This window comes from Mytilus trossulus, chromosome 7, assembly GCF_036588685.1.
Source record: "Mytilus trossulus isolate FHL-02 chromosome 7, PNRI_Mtr1.1.1.hap1, whole genome shotgun sequence".
NCBI lineage: Eukaryota > Metazoa > Mollusca > Bivalvia > Mytilida > Mytilidae > Mytilus > Mytilus trossulus.
In genome coordinates, this window is record NC_086379.1 from 27,142,458 (window position 1) to 27,164,271 (window position 21,814).

Sequence of the window (21,814 nt, forward strand, 5' to 3'; positions counted from 1 at the left end):
ATGAAGCAAAACCAGCTGCAATGAAAAGGGATAAAACATATGTAGACGATATAACTGTTTATATAACAGAAAATATGACAAATTCATTTGACGTTGATAATCTCTCCCGTCAGCATATGAACATTTCAACTGGTCTCCATGCAAGTTACGACATTGAAGATTCACTGTTAAAATCAGTTGAAACTAGAAAAACAAAAACGTCAAAAAGGAAGATTTTTGTTGAGTCATCACTATCAACAAACAAAGATTAGGACTGAAGACAGTTGAGGATATGAACCCCAAAGTACAACTAAAATGCAAATCTGGGCAAGTTGTGAAAGGTCATTTGATTCCCGAGCTTGTGTTTACCCGTGTAACTAAAGAGGGACGAAAGACATCAAAGGGACAGTCAAACTCGTAAATCTAAAACAAACTGACAACGCCATGGCTAAAAATGAAAAAGACAAACAGAAAAACAATAGTACACATGACACAACATAGAAAACTAAAGAATAAACAACACGAACCCCACCAAAAACTAGGGGTGATCTCAGGTGCTCCGGAAGGGTAAGCAGATCTTGCTCCACATGCGGCACCCGTCGTGTTGCTTATGTGATTACAAATCCGGTAAATAGTCAAATTCGGTAGGTCAAGTTCATGAAAGGGAAGGGGATTGTAGTTACGACGTAAGGAACATATCCGATATCATTTGTGAAACGGTTATTCCAAAACGGTCAACCAACTCGTGATGGCGTCCGTAAAATTTACGAAGGGATGATTTCAACTTCACCATTTGGAACTCTTGGTTTAATAGCTTCCTTGTGAGCAGTAACCCTCTATCAAGAAAATCATGATAGGAAATGCAAGCACGGGAATATCGTATCAATTGGGAGATATATACCCCGTATGCAGGTGCTGCTGGAATGTTGCTACTTAGAAATGTAAAGTTCACAATTGGAAAGCTGAAATCATCTCTTTTGTCGTCGTAAAGTTTTGTCTTCAACCGACCCTCATTGTCAATTTCTAGATGTAAGTCAAGATATGAAGCCGACTTAACTGTATCTGTAGTATCCTTAATCTCCAATTCGATGGGATAAATGCGATCCACATAGTCACCAAATTTTGAATTGTTTAGTGAAAGAACGTCATCTATATAGCGGAAAGTAGAGTTAAAGGATATTGCTAACTTCTTATCTTTCTTCCTAAGAAGTTCCTGCATGAAGTCAGCCTCATAATAATAAAGAAACAAGTCAGCAAGTAGAGGGGCACAGTTTGTTCCCATTGGGATGCCGACAGTCTGTTGAAAAACACGTCCTCCGAACGTAACAAATATGTTGTCAATCAAGAAATCAAGCATCTTGATAATATCGGTTTCAGATAATTTTTTGTTTGAATCAGAATGGTTCTTTACAAAGTATGATTTATCCCTCCCTAAGACAAGATACTTGTATCTACGTTGGCCATTCTTTTTTATGAAGCAAAGTAATACCAACTCTTTTAATTTGTCTTTTAGTTTGGAATGTGGAATACTTGTGTAAAGAGTAGAAAAGTCAAATGTTTTAATACTGTTACAAGATGAAAGAGAGTTAGATTGTATGTACTCTAAAAGATCTTTGGAATTTTTAAGTATCCACATCTGATTCACGCCACCTCTAGAATAGGCAGTTTCACAATAACTTTGAAGCCCGTCTTTGATTGCTGATAAAATGGATGTTAATAATTTAGAAAGGGGTTTCGTGGAGCACTTGGAAGACCCAGCAATATACCGTTGTTTGTAAGGACACTCATGTAGTTTAGGTATCCAATACAGTGATGGAAGATCCAGTTCTTCATCTGTGGTTGAAATACCAAAGGAACAAAGAACAGACATATGATTATCCAGGATTTCCTCTTTGGTAAGTGTCGTGAGGGTATATGTTGGGTTTCCAAGTGAATTGTCTATACCTAATTCGTTTATCAAGCAATTAATGTAATGACTTTTACAGATAAAAACGATGTTATTTGGGGCTTTGTCTGCGGGGACAACAACATATTCATCATGGAGGTCAGATAGGTGTTTAGCAACATTTGGATCTTTGAAGATTGACGTAGCCTGGGCATTGATGGACCCATTCAGTTTCTTAATTCTGATTTGTATTAACGACCTCACTGCCTTAATCCATTCGGATAGAGTGTCTACGTCTTCCTTCTCGCGCTTAGCCCATTGCCTGGCATAATCCTCGACTGAATCCATCAAAATTTTAAAGTTGTGTTTCCAATTGATGGATTTAGGCTCACGATATTTCGGACCTTTCGATAACACGTTTCGTAGAGAAGTGTTATTAACAATGTTAAGGTCACCGGTAATAACGTGGCCAGCAGGATTATATGTGAATTGGGAACTAGCACAAGTGCAATCAGGAGGTTTAGACTTGAAGTCGTCAATATCGAGATCCTGCAAAACGCGTTTGTAATTGAAAATTTTAGTTGCAATAGGTTTGGTATAGATATAAGAAATTATTGGTACAGACTGGTCTTTGAAATAAGGAGGTATTTTCGATTGAACTAATTTATGATGAAGGATATTGCCTAGGTTGACGCCATCGAGACCTTTTCTCTTTTTCATCTTTTCCAATGCGAACTGGCTTGAAAAGTCTGTGACTAGCAATATCCGAAATTATAGCTTGTAGTTTGTATTGGTTTGAATGAGGGTTTGTTACAGTGGATTCCAAACATAAATTGAACAGAGAATGAAGTTTTGAAAGGGGTAATGAATAAAGTTTCGTGCGAATGTAGAGATGACGTATCTGTGGAAACTGTTTCGTCCTATCTAATTTGTCCCTTTCCCACTGCATAATTTTATGACGATTGAATTATGAGGAAGACAAATAATTCTGATCTTCCCATGAATTTGAAAATTAAGGTAGGATCAGTCCCTAACATTCCTCCAATCGATCACAGTGCTACCGTACCAATAAGAAATGGCATGATTTCAGTCATTTGATGTTGAAAGGATGTCCACAATTGGAGACTTGGCCAAATCTTACATTATGCAGGCACTCATTTTTAGCCATGGCGTTGTCAGTTTATTTTTGATTTATGAGTTTGACTGTCCCTTTTGGTATCTTTCGTCCATCTTTTACAATCATGCTTCCGATTCACAGACAAAGTTGTTGATGTCTTCGATCGCTATGACACTAGTACTGAACATTCCATAAAATCAGCAGAGCGACATATACGATCGGCAACAACTACGAAAAAGTTTCATACCGCTGAAGGCCGAACTGTTCCAGACTGGAAAACATGTCTATCAAGCAACAAAAACAAGCAAGCTCTGATAACTTTCCTTGGCGATTATCTGAGCAGCAATTTGTCTGATATGTTTCAGGATGAAAACAAATGTTTAGTTCTTGACGGCGCATTTTCCAATCCAGAATAGAGCGACAACACTCAATGAGAGCATGTAATCGATCTCCAGATCTGTCCTGTTCGTACGAATACACAGACACAAGAATCTTGCTTCATGTTATACTCTGATAAAATCTTTTAGCAGTTGAATATAAGGCGCCAATCATAGTCAAGTGTTCCAATACAGATGTTCTTGTGTTCTGTGTTCATTATTTCAAGATTCTTGTGTCGACTGAACAAATGTGGTTTTTGACGGGGTCAACTAATTGTCTTAGGGACTGTTGAAGGTACATACCAATCAATGAGTTAAGTAAATCTTTTTCACCTTTACTAGCTAACATTCTCCCTGTAGTTCATGCTTGAACTGGTTGTGATACCACTTCTGCTATAATTGGAATTGGCAAAAAGACTGTTTTCAAGTTGATAAGAAAATCTCCGAGTAAGTTTACAAATCTCCAAAACTTTGACAAGATTGCTTTTTCCACATCGTTGTCAGCAGCCATAGAGCTTATTTCAAGCTTGTATGACTTAAAAGAAAAATTCGCTTCATCACATGTTGACTTAAACAAGTTACGTGTTAAACTTGTAACATGCAAATACTCAAGTGAACCTGCATTCAAAGAACATATTTTGCGGTCATTTCAACAAACGACAATTTGGATGTCCTCACATCTCGATCATCCAAATCCTTTGTCTCCTTATGAATACGGATGGAAAAGAGTTCACATGGCCCAGATCCATTCTACTGTTTAGGCATGATGACGTCCGATTTCCTGCAAGATTTAGTATGTTCTTGCAAGAGGGAATAAATACGTAACAAGAAATGTATTTTCCAAGAGAAGCAAATGTCTTGCACGTAGCTTTGTCCATGTCAGGGCAGTGATACGTGCCAAAATATTTATTCTAAATAGAACATCAACCTCTAAAAAAGATCAAATGAATGACGATGATGAAGATGAAAACGATACCATTGACTAATAGCGAAAGAGCATTTGAGCAATGGGGCAACATAAATTTTAAGTTGCCTCACTGTTATTCAATGTAAATATGTATATTATTATTAATTATGGTTTTGTAATAACTCTACCAAATGGTTGTGTACTTAAGTTCCGTATGCGATGATAGTGGTAGTTAAGAAAAAAACCAAAAAGAAACAACACCTTGCAAGTGATCTAAACAAAACAAAAAACCATAAAAAACAACACCTTGCTAGTGATCTTCGGCCTTGACGTGGTTGGCAAGCTTAAGACAATTAAATCATATTGTATTTATAACTGTCGAACTAACAGGAGACCAAAATAACATTTATTTTTAACTGTGCTGTAAACATGGTAAATATGCGCTTTAAAGCAGTTTTAAGATATGTTTTAATATAGTTTTATCAATATTTTGTCGGTATAAAAAACAAGCTAGGCGAGACATTAGAACTTAAAAAACTAGTTATATATGTTACTAATATAAAACCAATAGAATTTGTGTGTGTTTAGATGCAAAATTAAATATTACCGAGAGTTTTGCGTCAATATCCGTAAAAATTATGATTTTCACAAAAATACGACATTTTTTTCATTTTAAACACTTTTTAAAAAAAAAATATTTCAGAAACAAAAATTAGATAGACTATAATTTGTCAAATGATATATTTCATATTATAATGCAGATGAATTTGTTCTTAAACTGCATTTTTCGAACAATATCGTCAAATTATGACTAATATTTTTCTCCCCTTTTTTGCCGTTTTTTGAAAAATGTGACCATTTCCCAGTTTGACGACCAGGCAATTCTGAATGTACGATAAAAGACCTTTCAAATGATATATCATATAGCCGTGTGTTAGGTAGGTGCATTAAAAACCTCCGAATCCTTGTTTTGGCGCTCGCCTAAAATGTTCCCTATAATATGATTTTAATAAATGTTAATGCCAAATTATTTTTTTTCTCAAATTTTCCGGTCCACTGAACATAAAAATGATAGTGCGAGTGGGGCATCCGTGTACTTTGAACGCATTCATGTTTATATTTATTATGCAACAGTATTATATGATCGACAATTAAATATTTCTCTCTGTGATTGTTGATCGTAAATTTTGGGAATTGATTTACTTTCGAGCCTTTTTGCCGAAGATTATCGATGTTCACATATTGATAAACATTCAACACAAAATCATGGAGCATGTAAAAAATAAATGGATAATAGATTGACGTTTGTTTTTTAACTTGTCTCGCTAACCCATTCAACGCATCACATCTTGCTCCATATTGAATTTTTGTAATTCCCTCAGGTTTTTTGTTGCCTTGATTTGTTTCTTCTTAGTGGAATTATGAGATTGAACATTGGCACACTATTGTTGCCTTATGTTTTATCAAAAGATTTGAAGTAATAAGTTATTATTCTTGTCAATATTTCCAGGCATCATTAGCAGATGTATCAATAGACACAGCGTTGCACGTTATCAATGACCAGGGATTGAATATGATATGTAAAGGCTGTCAAACAACCTTCAACACAAAACATGTAAATCTTCACATATTTAAAGCAAGACGTCAAGAGAGATCCTTAAGTGAAGTACCAAATGGTATACTCCAGAATTCGACAATTCCTGTGAGGCTAGGCGATATGAATGACATAACTTCACTTGGAGTAAGAATGCCTAATTTTAAAAATTTAAAAATTATTTTTTATAATTGTTGTTTTAAACGCGTTTATTTTTTTTGGAATGCTAGTATACCAACAAACTTAAAAAGCGCTTTTAGTACTGTGTTTACTATAAAACATTTCGGAAAGTTGCATTTCAAGTATCAAATATTAATATATTTAATTTTGTATTGTAGATTGCAGATTTCCCACAGAATGTGTATATAGCCGGTAGTTCAGACACAGCTTTAGTTACGTCAAATGTCCATAAATTGTTTCTAAAAGATAAAAATTATAAAACTTGTATTCCGGCCAATTTAATGGTTGCAATTAACCAAACTACTCGAGCTTTGCAATTTTCTCAGATCTTACCTGTATACACAGAAGGGGATGCTTCTAATCTCTTTTACCACTCATTTTTTTATCGTGACAATGGAGACTATGTGTGTGTGTCAGTTCTTCCAGTACAGGGCGTTCCAGATTATGTTACGTCATATGACGTCTATGTAAAATTCGATACCCAGCCAACTCACTTAAGTTATGACGCAAAAGGAAGAACATCACCTGACAATGACAGAAAGATATGCTTCCCTCCTCAATTGTTTTCTTCAACGGGAGAGATGCATGTAGCCCTGCATGAAAATAGTAAAGTGGGTAAGACATAAGAACAAACATAAATCGTATTCTGTATAGAAATTTGAGTTAGATGCTCTAACGGTACGAAGACTAAAATAAGTGAAACCATTTAATCGTGATACTACACATGTATTAAGTTGACTCTAAGTCATATTGAGTAACTCACACATAGCTTAAAGGTTTATACAGCAAACTGTTGCCCGGAGTAAACAATCAACGTCTAAGATATGTGTCCTTTGATGTACTATACTGAATGTTCTGTTATCATTGTCTACTAAATCTTACATTAAAAGTCCATGACGTCATATGTAACAACGTTGATAAGATAAATAACTAAAAAAAAGTAAATAAACGCAGCATAGATACATTGTACCAGGATTAAAATTTTATATTTACGCCAGACGCGCGTTTTGTCTACATAAGACTCATAAGTGACGCTCGAATCAAAAAATGTTTAAAAGGCCAAATAAAGTACGAAGTTAAACAGCATTGAGGACCAAACATTCCTAAACTTTTTACCAAATACAGCAAAAGTAATCAATTCCTAAGGTAGAAAAGTCTTAGTTTTTCAAAAATTCAAAGTTTTGTTATCAGTTAATTTATAATTATGAACATATCGATGATAACTAAAGATATATATTTTTCTTCGGTTGACAGTTTTTGGGTCCCTTGGTTATGTATGGGAACCAATAACCGGAAGATATACTAATGGATCATATAACATATCAGCACCAGAACTAATGCCGTATAATTTGCATATAGTGACATCAAATTGTAAAGAGTGGAATCCCAAAAGACAATCATGGGTTTCAGTCAACTGTGAGGTAATCAAACTTATTTCTTTAAAGGATTTTTACTGCTACCACAGGATTAAAATGTAGAGAGATACTGAAATAACTTAAGTCTGGGTTTTTGTCTCTGATTCTCGAGAAAAAAGGCAGACTTTGTGACTGATATTTATAAAATTAACATATACTCGCGACAAGAAAAGGAAAGACAAATTGTAAGGATTTGTAATGCTATTCAGGATTCCTAAGAAAAGTTTATATGCATAAGTCTGTAAAAAAAAGTATTTATAATGAGGCTCATTATAAATATTTGATATTGGATTATTAATGAATATTGATATAAATGAAGTAGAATAGACCATATTGAATTTTCAATTCACAAACATTAAAAATTGAGAATACAAAAAGCAAATATACACAAAACAGGTCACACTAATAAAGTAAGTTTGTGCACATTTATTGAAATTTTACAAATTCATGAATGTCGTTGTAGATGTAGTTTTTGCGAGCATCAACAATGCTTCTACTCTTTACAACTTTAAAGGTCCATCTCAGGGTTTTGTTCTATAATGGTGCATCATAACAATTAATCTGTTTGGAAGGTCTAAGTTTACAATGTGTATTTATTAATTTAACGACATTAATGTCATTTTTTTCCAGTTAAATATAAGACTAAACTTTGTTTTTCTTTGTTTCATTCCCTGATTTTTAGGATTTTTGAGGTATATACAGAAACATTTTACAAAATTATATACTTAAGTGGTGTCTATTAAATGAAGCAATTGAACAAAATGATTTAATGATACCATACGACCTCATACTGTATTTAACACATGAATGCGTTTTATATGTGTGTGTGGTTTTTTTTTAGCTAGCTATTACGTTTTAAAGATTTGACTGAATATCAATTGAATAAAATTAAAGACTCAATATACTTGGGAACATTTATGTCCTTATACGGTACCACAGTCCCACTAGGCCACGATCGCACTACGATTTGTAAAAAAAATGCAAATTTTGATGATCGTAAGGTCGTATCACAGTCGTTGTGAGGTGTTCAGGATCGTGACGAGCGTGGCTAACCTTGAACATGCTCAAAACAATCGTAGTGCGGTCGTGGCAAAATCAGGTAGTAGAAGAAGCGTAGTCAGAGCGCAGTAAGGTCGGGGTAAGATCGCAAAGGTCGCTGTACCAACGTAGCGAGAGCGTAGTGAAAGCGTGATTCTATTCGGAGAGACTTCGTTACGATCTCACACCAACAGCGACGTTGTTACGACCTCACAACGACCATCACGTTATCACCACGACCCAACCGCGATCGCAGTATGAACGTAGCATAATCGTGATAAGAACGTGCTATAATCGCAGTAGAAGCGTGGTAAGATCGTGTTGCAATCGGATAACTCGTGGTATGGTCGTAGTGAGAACGTGATGAGAGTAGAAGGATCATGATAATCGTAGAAAAAGCGTGTTGAGAACGCGGTACAATCGTAGCAGGATCGTGGTAGAAGCGTAATGAGGACGTAGTATCATCGTGAAAGCAACAAAAGTTTACATTTTCATGCCGCTCATACCGCGAATTGACCACGACCTGAATTTATTTAAGATCGCGGTGAGCGTGTTGCGATCGTGGTCTAGTGGGACTGGGGCTTTAGGTCGAAAGAAAAAAAATTAAAGGTGATAACATGTCGTGCTGCTCAAAACAGTACACATTAGATATATGCGCCTGCATTTAGTGATGTCAAGGAAAAGAGAACGAAATTATGGTAAAAACCAAAGCAATATTTGTTCAGGGATGACTTCAACATAACCATTAGTAACCCTTTGTTCAATAACTTCAATGTAAGCACAATCCTCTATTAATGGAATAAGAAGTAGAAGACGCAAAAGGAACAATCGAACACCAAACGTTAAAGTTAAACAGAAAACCAATGGTCAAAAGAAACAAAAACGACAACAACAAAAACCGTGTACAAAACACTACACAAAAGAACCAAACAATGAGACAAATCCTACAAAAACTGAGGTGATCTTACGTGCTCCGAAGGGTGAGATAAACCTGATTTACTAAAAACATTCATCATATTACCAATGACATAACAAACAATCGGGGATCAGACGCATCTGAAAATGTCATAATCGAAAAAATATAAACAGAGGTCGGGATTGCGGTAACCATAATTTGAACATGGTAAAGTCCGTACATCATTTTATGGAACAGATTCTTTGGAATACCTGGAAGATATATTCTCCATATGCAGGTGCTGATTTTTACTATATAGCAATACAATACAATACAATACAAAGTTTTTTATTGTCAATTATGACGCCCAATAATTTGAGCAGTACAATTAAGTTCAATTTCATACAAGTGATTACATATTGATTACATTGATTATTTAACAATTAACAAAGTCAAGTCTTTTTCACCCAAATAATATCTGCAAAATAGATGAATATATATTTATATGGCCTTCCAAATACCGTTTCGATCTCTAACATCACTGAAGAGACATTTATTGTCGAAATCCGGATATGGTGTACTAAAGAAATATTGACGCCGAAGTTTGTGGCTCTACAACCTGTCCACAAGTTAACATTTTTTTTTTCTTTCTGTGACGTATTAAATTTATATTGAGATCCATTTTGTAACATCTTGTGATCAATTTTATTTGGCAATCGCCAATGGCAGTCAGCAGGGTTAAAGAACATCAGTTGTTCGACCTGTTAGTCAAATGCGTTTTGTTTAAATATACTTTTTCACTCTTTTGGTCTTTTGGAAAATGTTGTTTGTGCTGTTTTTAGACCCTTCTACAAACGAAATTTGTTTGACATGCACACGTATAAAAATTGCGGTTTTTATCCAACGCAGTCATAGGTTTGAACGTAGTTTTCAATTTAGACTCGTTTATATTTTTTGTTTGGGCATGTATCATATTTTCCCTCCGGTTTATATGATCCGTTCATCCTATATATTGACTCTTAAAATTCAAGAGTTAATCTAAAAATGAGGGTACTTTCTCTAAAAATGAGGGTACTTTTTATATGGCCTTCCAAATACCGTTTCGATCCCTAACATCACTGAAGAGACATTTATTGTCGAAATCCGGATATGGTGTACTAAAGAAATATTGACGCCGAAGTTTGTGGCTCTACAACCTGTCCACAAGTTAACAATTTTTTTTTCTTTCTGTGACGTATTAAATTTATATTGAGATCCATTTTGTAACATCTTGTGATCAATTTTATTTGGCAATCGCCAATGGCAGTCAGCAGGGTTAAAGAACATCAGTTGTTCGACCTGTTAGTCAAATGCGTTTTGTTTAAATATACTTTTTCACTCTTTTGGTCTTTTGGAAAATGTTGTTTGTGCTGTTTTTAGACCCTTCTACAAACGAAATTTGTTAAACATGCACACGTATAAAAATTGCGGTTTTTATCCAACGCAGTCATAGGTTTGAACGTAGTTTTCAATTTAGACTCGTATATATATATATATATATAGTTTTACAATATAATATAGATGAACAAACTACCGGTGACTAAACTGTATCTCGAATTGATTTTCTCTCTTTGAATAAAGTACACAATAATAAACTTACTTTTTTAATTATAACATTATCCTCAGATGACATTAACCATATTAATTTTGATTTATTTGGGAGGCTTTTAAAGATTTTGTAAACCCTATTTAAGTAATCTATATATTCAGATCTTTTATTTTCTAAAACAGGACACTGAAGAAGAAAATGAATTTCATCTTCAACTTCAGTGTTACATAATTTACATATTCTATCCTCCACTCGAAGCCCCACATATCTGCCTCTTTCAATTTCTAATTTATGTGCACTGACTCTAAACTTAGTGAGCAGTCGCCTTTCATCCTCATTTAAAATTGATAAGTATTTTTCCATATAAATATTTTTTTAAATAGTTTATTTCCATGCGGTTTATTTTGTCTATCATTATAAAGTTCAGATTTCCAAATACAAGAATATTTCTGTTTTAATTTAAAATAGCAGGTTTACATGTCTCATCAAAAGAGTCAAGAATATCATTTATAAAAATTTTAAATAAAGTGGGGCTTAAACTATCCCCTTGTTTGACTCCTATGTTAGATGTAAAGTTTTCAGTCATAGAATATTTGTTTACCTTTACACAAAGTTCAGTATTATTATACATATCTTTTAGAGTGTTATAAAATAAATCACTGACTCCAATATTTCTCAGTTTATAAAAAAAGTCCATCATGATCAACAGTATCAAAGGCTCTTCGTAGGTCAACAAAGCACGTACAGAATTTTGTATTGCCTTGTTGAGCATACTTTTCTATAAGAGTTCTCAAAACTAAATGATGATCACTGGTGCGCTTGTCTTTACTGAAACCAATTTGTTCCGGTTTAATAATATTTCTACTTGCCAAAAATTTCTCTAAACGAATGTTTAAAATTTTCACAAATAACTTGCCTAAACAACTTCCAATGGTAATTCCTCTATAATTTGAAGGATCATCTTTTTAACCACTTTTAAATAAAGGAACTATATATCCTTTTGCCCAAATTTTTGGAAAATTTCCTGAGTTTAAGATACTATTAAACAATTTTTTGAAAACAAGAAACTAAATATATTTGACTGGACTTTAACATTTCATTTAAAATTGAGTCAAAACCACTGGCTTTTTTATTTTTTAGTGTACTAATCGCCTTTTCTATTTCTGCTTTTGAAATCAAATTATCAAGTTCAGTAAATATGTTTTCTCTTTCCATGTCTTTTAGCTTATCTTTTAAATAATCACAGGATGCATTAGTGTCTTTTTCATTCAAATTTTTAAAATAAGAAAACCAAGCATCTGTTGACACATCAGATGTGGTATTCTCCCTATTTGTATCTGATAACCCATGAAGCAGTGCCCAATATTGACTTGGATTATTGTCTTTTAAATTATCTAATTTATCTATTAAATCTTGTCGAAAATCTCTTATTTTTTTTCTTCCTTGTTTTTCTGTAATGTTTTAATAGACTGAAAAAAAATGACCGTATTACTGGATCAAAAGGATATTTTTGTAATAAATTTTCTTTGTCATTTAAGTTATTTTTTAATTTAGATAATGAAGCATCTAACCAATTGTTTTTTTTCTTTACATTTTGTTTTAACTTGCTTGTTGATTTTTTAGTAGGCTTTTGTTTTAGTGATAAATTTGCAGCTTCATAGAATATAGTATTAACATCTTTAATCATAGTGTTTATATCAGAATGGTATTCAGTTTTATTAAAATTCAAAATTTTTTGTTGCATACTGCCTGAAGATAATGCTTCCTGAAATAATTCAGTAGAGTTCTCATTCCATTTATAACTTTTAAGAGACATCTGAGTTTGACATGTATCTCCTTTTATTTTACAATGTATGTTCAATAACACAGAAATTTGACAATGATCAAAGAGATCGCCCAATAAGTTATGGACTTTAAAAAAACATACTTTATATAATAAATTTTCTGATACAATAAAATAATCTACAACACTACATCCATTTGGAGTATAGCATGAAGTTCACAATGGAAACCTGAGATCAGGGATTGGCACGATTACTGACAAATGTAATCGATTAATGATCGATTACATGAAGGATTTTTGTGCAATCGATCGATTACTCAAAATTTAGTATGTAATCGATTACAATCGATTACTTTATCAAAAGTAATTACATTACTTTTCGATTACTGTCAATTACATACTTCAACATTTCAACAAAAAATAACATGAATAAAACACGATTATATAGCTCAACATTTGTATAGTGGAAATTAAGAACTTTACAAAATGCATTATTCAAAGCATTGTTTCTAAATTATAAGGTAATAGCTGTTTTTTTTTTTATATCAAATCTCTTGATGAAGATTAGAAATATTTAAAAAATCTTGAAATTTTGACTTTCAACACAAATGAAAGATATCATTGCATTGCAATAATCACTTATTCATAGCTAATTGTTTTTAAAAAAATTAGCTTTCTTACTGACTTACTTTAGCTTTTTTGTTTTTACTCTTTATAAAAAAAAATGTTTTAGCATAGTTAATTAGATATAGGAAGATGTGGTGTAAGTGCCAAAGAGACAACTCTCCATCCAAGTAACAATTTTAAAAGTAAACCATCATAGGTTAAAGTACGGCCTTCAACACGAAGCCTTGGCTCACACCGAACAACAAGCTATAAAGGGCCCCAAAATTACTAGACGTGTAAAACCATTCAAACGGGAAAACCAACGGTCTAATGTTTAAGGAAATATAAAAAGAGTAGAATAATTAATTAGTTCAGCTAATTTTTAAAATCAAGATTTATTTTTATAATGACCTGCATGATTTAACCCTTTTGTTTGGATAACCACCCTAATTACAGATTATTTAACTGCCACTGGAGTACAATTTATAACCTAGGGCTAAATACTGTAAATTTCCTTCTTAATTAGATATAAGATAATTGAAATAAAAACAAAGTATGTTTGATATTGATTAGAAGACTTTGATCATCTCATTATACAAATTAGAAAAGGCAAGAATTTTGTTAAGATTTGTAACTTCTTCAATCAAATCATATACCAAATATATGTATAGTGTCAAAGGGATACTATCTATCTATTTCTAAAAAGAATTGCTAAGCATTGCCATTGCTTCATTGTTAAAAGGATGTTGTGTTCTTTTTAATTTAGTTTATATACATGTATATCATAACATTTAAGAAATCAACTGTTTATCTATTCTAATCTTTAATTTCAACTCTGATTGAAAATGAAATTAAATACAAATAAACTTTCTACTTTTAAAAAATGTAGTACAGAACTTACCGAAAGACATAAACATTTCTTATTTAAGATCTATTTTACTATTTCAAATCTATTTTCTTATTTAAATATCAAAGCTCTTGAATTATTGACAAGCACATACATCCATTTGTTTCCAAAGCTAGATATAAAGTAAATTTAGGTAGGGGATCTGGTTGCTCATAATGCAGCTTCAGACAATAGATATAAATAAGGCAGTTGCTTAACTCTCAAGTATTGTTGATGCATAATATTTTATCTGTTCTATAAAGTGATAACATACATATTTTCCTCTGAAATAGGTTATTTTTCATCAAACTATTTTACTAAAGTAATCGAAATGTAATCGAAAAGTAATCGATGATTACATCCAAATTTTTGCTGTAATCGATTAAATTACGATAACATGTAATCGAAAATGTCTTCAATTACAGATTACTGTCGATTACTTGAAAAAATGTATTCAATTACAATCGATTACGATTACAGATTACGATTACCCCATTTCTGGCTGAGATCATATATTTTCTCGTAAAGTATAATTCTCAACTGGTCATTATGATTGAAGGCTAGATATGGCTCAAGATTTAAAATAAGACTTAGCTCCGTCAGTGGTATCACTTTGACTAAGTCAAGTTAATGCGAGTCTATTATTAGTTGTATGCATTTATTTGTATTACTGTTTTTGAAATTTCTGACCTGAAACCGCCAAATTACATGAAAAGCTTAGCAGGCGACAGTCAATAAGTTTTATATTATTTGTTTTCATTTGCTTTCTAAATTGCCATTCTAGACATAATTCTAAACAAACATAAAAAGATATCAAATATATGTAAAATAATTTTATTTAAATCATTTACGTAAGCTTTCACTGTAATGCTTCGTGTAGACTTATTAAATCAATAGCAAGGAACTAGCTAAAATGTGTAGCAGATGATTTACCCCAGGAGTAGATTACCTTAGCCATATTTGGCACAACGTTTTGGAATTTTGGATCCTCAATGCTCTTCAACTTTGAATTTATTTGGCTTTTAAACTATTTTGATCTGAGCGTCACTGATGAGTCTTATGTAGACGAAACGCGCGTCTGGCGTATAAAATTATAATCCTGGTACTTTTGATAACTAATTAGAGCAATACAATTTGAATATGCGTTTGGAATTTTTTCAGATGAATTGGTTTCCAAGGCAAGATATCATAGAATGTAAATGTTGTCCAGCTTTTGGTTTAACATTTGGTAACACTTTTTATGTGGCGCCAAATACGATCGACTTCTCTACAGTGTTCTTACGGTTTGATATAACCAATCAAGGTCCTGTGATCGGGACTCTTATAACGATATTAGTGATTTACGTTCTGCTTCTTATCTGGGCGAGACATCAAGACAAGAGAGATATTGTAAAGGTAAAGTTCTTTTCACTGATTTATTTTCATCAGTGTTAATCTACTGAAAATAAAAAAATAAACAAAGTATCGAAATCAAATGCAATGAAGAACAATAACCGGTGTCTTATTTATGCTTTTAAGTTTTTTACTAAAATTAACTGTAGAATCATTGTGCACGAAATATTTTTTTAAATATTTTAATCATGTTGTTTATCCTCCAGAATAGTATGGATTTAAAATTATGTTAAGTCTTAAGTGATATATATGATATAATCTAATAAACATTAAAAAAAAATTGAAAGTTATCAAAATTTATAATTATGAACTAAGTCAGAATTTCTAAATCTTTTAGTGGGGAGTAACACCATTAATTGACAACTTCGTTGACGACACATATTATTACCTAGTAACAGTTTATACAGGAATGAGACGAGGGGCAGGTACTAAGTCCAAGATAGGATTTATAGTTCATGGAAAAGATGGAGATACAGGAATACGGGAATTATCTGATGGCGTCAGATCGGTAAGCCAGTATTCTTTGTTTTGAGTTCAAAAAAGTAAAATATTCACTCATCACAGTTTTATCATATTATTTAGTTTGTTTTAAATATGATGAAATGCCATTCAGTTTTCTCAATAACAAAGTTTATTATGTTCCTTACGTCATAACTACAATACCCATCCCTTTTCACGAATTTGATCTACCGAATAAGACTATTTACCGGATTTGTAATAACATAAGCAACACGACGGGTGTCACATAAGGAGCGGATCTGCTTACCCTTCCGGAGCATCTGAGATCATCATCAGTTTTTGATGGGATTTGTGTTGCTTAGTCTTTAGTTTCTTCGTTATGTCTTCTTTTCTACAATTTGTCTGTTTGTCTTTATTTTTAGCCATGGCGTTGTCAGTTTATTTTCAATCTATGAGTTTGACTATTCCTTTTAGTATATTTCGTCCCTCTTTTCTGAGATCTAGATCCTTATCGTTGTAGTGTTAATTTCGGATCTTAAAAAGAAAACAAATATATTAATGTGATGTCTTAATCGGCCATGTGTGAAGGACTTCGAACTATATTTTGTTACAAACGTGATAATTTTCAATTGTCAACTTCCAATTTCCCAGCAGTAATATACTATCTGTGCATATATAAAGAAATAAGAAAACGTATTTAATAACCTCATCATAGATACCAGGACTAAACTTAGTATATACGCCAGACGCGCGTTTCGTCTACAAAAGACTCATCAGTGACGCTCGAATTCAAAAAAGTTAAAAAGGCCAAAATTTAAGACCACCATCTGTTTACACTATATAGACTTTATCAAAAACGGATGTGCTTCTTACAAACAAATTTGAGCAAACAGAGTCATGAGGAAGAGCTACTTAAATTGTAACGTCATATTTACGTCATCAATGTGTTGACCGGTACGATCGTATGTATCTCAACTCACTAGCAACATGTGTTTGCGGTCTTAGATTGTAAGATACCAGAATATTACAATCTGTTTAATTCACCGAGGGTTCCAAAATTGTAATATTGCAGTCATCCCTTTATATGTCTGATCTGTTGATTAACACCAAGTGTGTTATACTCCTTGTTATGACATTTTGACGAGTGCGGATTATCATGGCGGGAACAGCATGAATAGCAAGGGACGTTTACCTTGTTGAGGCACCTAATCTTGCACTCTTAGAAGATGATGCGAATCACACTTATTTTACTTGGTACTTTGATATTTATACGTATTTTTACGCCTTTCCCAAGTCAGGAGCCTCTGACCTTTGTTAGTCTTGTATGCATTTCAATTTTAGTTTCTTGTGTATAATTCGTAGTTTAGTATGGCGTCCATTATCACTGTGCTAGTATAGATATCTGTTCAGGGGTCAGTTGAAGGACGCCTGAGGTTGCGGGATTTTCTCGCTGCATTGGAGACCTATTGGTGACCTTCTGTTGTTGTCTGTTCTATGGTGGGGTTGCTGTCTCTTTGACACATTCCCCGTTTCCATTCTCAATTTTATGTTGGTAACCTATATGTAAGATTTGAACATAGAAGAACTTCTATCATATATTCCTTTAATTATCCGTCATCATTTAAAAAGAAAAATATTAAAATTATGACTAATATTACAGATTTACCGATCGTCGTATCATACTGTGCAAGAAATTTATATTCAATGCGTACGTATACTAAGATATTCCACTTCTTCCACTAAATTCCAAATGTGTTGCAAGTATAATTCTTGCCAATACATGTACCACTTATCGCTTTCTACTTTTGTTTTAATGACAACAAACTTACAACTCATTTTGAGACAATTTTAGCGCGAGGTCAAAATTTAAGTTTTGAATTTGATTTCGTTACTTACATTTAGACAATATACGTATAGTGTCTTGAAATATGAAATTTATTTGTATGAGGCTTAGAAACGGGAAAAAGCGAGGTTCTACCGAGCATTTTCCCGTTTCGTGCCGAATACAAATAAATTTCATATTTCAAGAAACTATACGTATATAGTTTTTATACTGAAATCGAAAAAAAAATGAAAAATGAAAAAAACATGTAACAAAAATTGTTAAAAAAAGTGTTTGGAATTTCCCTCTTGAGGTACCATTTTGGGGTATTTCCCTATGAACGTAGTCCAGGTGGTAAGACATTGGCGTATTAAGGAATTAGAAAGGGAAAATGAACTTTATTAATAACATTTGATAAACATGATATATAAATAACCAATTTGAAGACATAAAAGTTTAAATTGAAAAAAGTTTGACCATTGTTACTTTACGACGTGATGTTGTTGATGAAATACAATAAGGAGGCGGGGTTTATATGTCAGTTGGGGTCATTGACGTATAAAGGTAACGTTAATACGTATAGCTTTATCTGTACAGTAAACTAGCTGATTGCAGTATAAAAAAAAACTACATCTTGTATCAACGAGATATTCAACGTTTGTTATTGTGGAAATAGTTATTTCCTGTGAAATTTTTCCAAACTTATGATTTTATACATTGTTCATAACAATACAAATTTGGTGATTAATCTTCTTCAGTTTAGTTTTCAACCGATCCTCATCGTCAATTTTCTAGAATAAAGTAAGTATCTATGTGAAGCAGATTTTTTTTTCTTTTGTTACCTCTTTTGACATCGGACTTCTTCTCTAAAACTGTGATTTGCTGTGAATATTGTGGTGCGTATTTTTTTCTTCATCGGCTGCAGGTAAAGAGGGCGGGTTGAAATCTCAAAAACATGTTTAACCCCGCCGCATTTTTGTGCCTGTCACAAGACAGGAGCCTCCAGCCTTTGTTAGTCTTGTATTATGTTTAATTTCAGTTTCCTGTGTATAATTCGGAGTTTAAGTATGACGTCCATTATCACTGAACTTGTATGGATATGTGTTTAGAGGCCAGCTGAAGGACGACTCCGGTGGGGGTGTTACTCACTGGATTTAAGACCCATTGGTGGCTTTTGGCTGTTGTCTACCCTGTGGTGGGGTTGTTGGCTTTTTGACACATTCCCCATTTACATACTCAATTTTATTACCTGTATCTGTGGTATCATTTATTTCAAGTTTGATAGGATGGACGCTTTAAAAAAAAATACAGACCATTGAAATTTATTATCCCAATTTAAAATGAAAATAATTTACAATTTGAAGAAAAATAAAATGACGTTTTAAAACATTAGATCATCTTTTAAAGTTCTTCGGAATTATGTCGCCAGGTGAAGGGCAAGGATTGTGTATAAAATGAAATAGCAATCAAACGGTTTCACACTTTAATAACCAGTTTCTGTTTTTCACATTTCACAGTGCCATAAAATTATAATATACATTCAAACAGAAATTATTGTCACTTTACGGACCCAATAACCATTTTAAATTGTTACGGTTTTGATGTGGAAATAAAGAAAGACAATATTGTCTTTTCTCTATGTATCTTTGTTATACATTGAAACAGTTGATTTTTGTTCCAGGAAATACCAACTGCAAGTGTTGTACATTTCCTGATGTCAACACCATATCCGCTAGGAGACTTAAGCTATGTTTACATATGGCACGATAACTCAGGTGAAAGCGATTCTTCATCATGGTATTTAACTCGTGTTGATGTAGAAGACATACAAAAGAGGGAAAGGTAGTGTGATTATTAAAATCCGTGTAGTTTATATTTTGATTTGAGCGTCACTGATGAGTCTTGTGTAGACGAAACGTGCGTCCAGCGAACTTAATTATAATCCTGGTACCTTTGATAACTATTATTTTGATAAACTGTATTTATGGAGGTTCAGATAATCCAGATTATAACTTCAATGTTGATTTTTTTAAAGGCGGAAAGGGCGCATCAAGAAAATTGCTGAACAATTTTATTTCTTTATATAACGTTTCCTTAAAATAATCCGTGTCGTCTAAAAAAACACTCGGAAATCTATTTTAAAACCTCCATATTCAACAAATATGAATTATTTGCTACTCTGTTTTCCAGAAAAATTAGAATGTATTTTTACCTTTTAGTTGCATTGTAAGATACATTATCTTGCTAATTTAATGAATTCCGCTATTTTTCATTCAAATTAGTAAATACATTTTATGAATTCCATTGAACATTAATATGTACATCTCTAATCTCAATGCAGGTTTATTTTCCTATGTGGTAAATGGCTATGCTTAGATACAGTTGAAAGCAGTGTAGATGCTGTCCTTCCAGTTTGTGGAAAAGAAAATGTTACGACGTTCTCAAATATGTTTACTCTTAATATAAAAGAAAACTTAGCTGATAACCATATGTGGATTTCAATATTCTTCCGGCCGACAAGCAGCCATTATACAAGATGTCAGAGACTAACATGCTTCCTTTTATTTGTTTTTTTAACAATGATAGGAAATGCAATATATTTTCGTGACGAAGACGAGTACTCAAATGCTGGATCAGATATTCATGTTGGTCCCTTTTCATTATCATTGACAGCAACTTACATTGCATTCATATCTGCTCTAATTTCAACACCTACCACCGTATTAGTAATTTTGATGTTCAGTAAAAGTAAACACAGGAAAAATAATACTGATACTAAAGATACTTCACGAAAATATAGAATACCGGTATTGGATTTTTGGTTGGATAGCTTAATGGCAGATAGTCGTAAATTAGAGAAAGCTCTCGTTTCAAAGGGACTTTTCAACACTGAAAGTACTATTTTTCCATATTGGTTTCAATATATAGCATGGATTTTGGCACTATCAGGAATAGGAGCATGTTCCGTCTTCTTGGCTCTTTATAGCGTCGAATGGGGGAACAATAAGTCTGAGAAATGGCTGGGACAGTTTTTCCTGTCTTTTTCTAGCTCGATCTTTCTACTGGATCCATTAAAAGTAAGTAACATATTATAGTTTAACAAACTTAAAAAATATATTTTCACTGTTGTTACTAATTTACTTATCATCAGTTAAAAGTATACGCATTTTGTAATCTAGTTCAGTTCAATTTGTGTTTTGTTCTCTTGTACATTTGATATTGTTTTTATTATCGACATTTGAGGTCAATGAAGGTGGTAATTGTTTTTTCAAATATTTTTCGAATGTTGTGAAATATATCGGGATGATTTTTACTACATGCCTGTGCATTGCACTAAAATTGTTAACGTTAATTTTATCATGTTTATTACACACAATGTGTCAATATCTCTGCTAGTACACTCCTAGTCCCCGAGAGTACAATAAGCCCAGTAGCCATTGTACGATTGTACTTAATGTAAAGTACGGAAATTGTTTGTTTTAAGTTTGCTGTTTTAAAAGGCATTTTAACTTCATGAAACCTGATGTCAACCTGATTCTTTGTCTGGATTTGACTATAGTTTCGTTTGATCAGACCTTTAACTTTTGTTTAAGCATTTTAAACTTCTAATAATTCTAAACGAGACATTTAATGTCGAAATTTGCTTTTGATGCAGAAAATTTGTCCCGTTTATGTGTTTATGACACGTATTCATAATTTCTTAAATACACCTTATTGAGAATTACTGGTTACATATTTTATAACTTATGTTTTATTTAATAGATCATAGTTATGTCTGCAGTATTTGCAATGGTAGTAAAGCAAATCAACAAGTTCAGACCTACAGGACTAGAAAGATCATTCATTCTCAAGAACTACAGGCACACTTTCGGATGCGAAATAAGTAAGTAA

General features: G+C 32.9%; 1 protein-coding gene across 1 annotated transcript in view; it reads left to right on the forward strand.

The window, feature by feature from the left end:
• Window positions 1-21,814, forward strand: part of LOC134726308 (polycystin family receptor for egg jelly-like) — a 42,546-nt gene extending 20,732 nt beyond the window's left edge. The window contains exons 11-18 of the mRNA XM_063590709.1: window positions 5,776-6,006; window positions 6,198-6,654; window positions 7,294-7,460; window positions 15,412-15,645; window positions 15,980-16,150; window positions 19,605-19,765; window positions 20,265-21,000; window positions 21,686-21,814. Coding sequence (XP_063446779.1) covers window positions 5,776-6,006; window positions 6,198-6,654; window positions 7,294-7,460; window positions 15,412-15,645; window positions 15,980-16,150; window positions 19,605-19,765; window positions 20,265-21,000; window positions 21,686-21,814 — 2,286 coding nt within the window. The remainder of the gene's footprint in view (window positions 1-5,775; window positions 6,007-6,197; window positions 6,655-7,293; window positions 7,461-15,411; window positions 15,646-15,979; window positions 16,151-19,604; window positions 19,766-20,264; window positions 21,001-21,685) is intronic.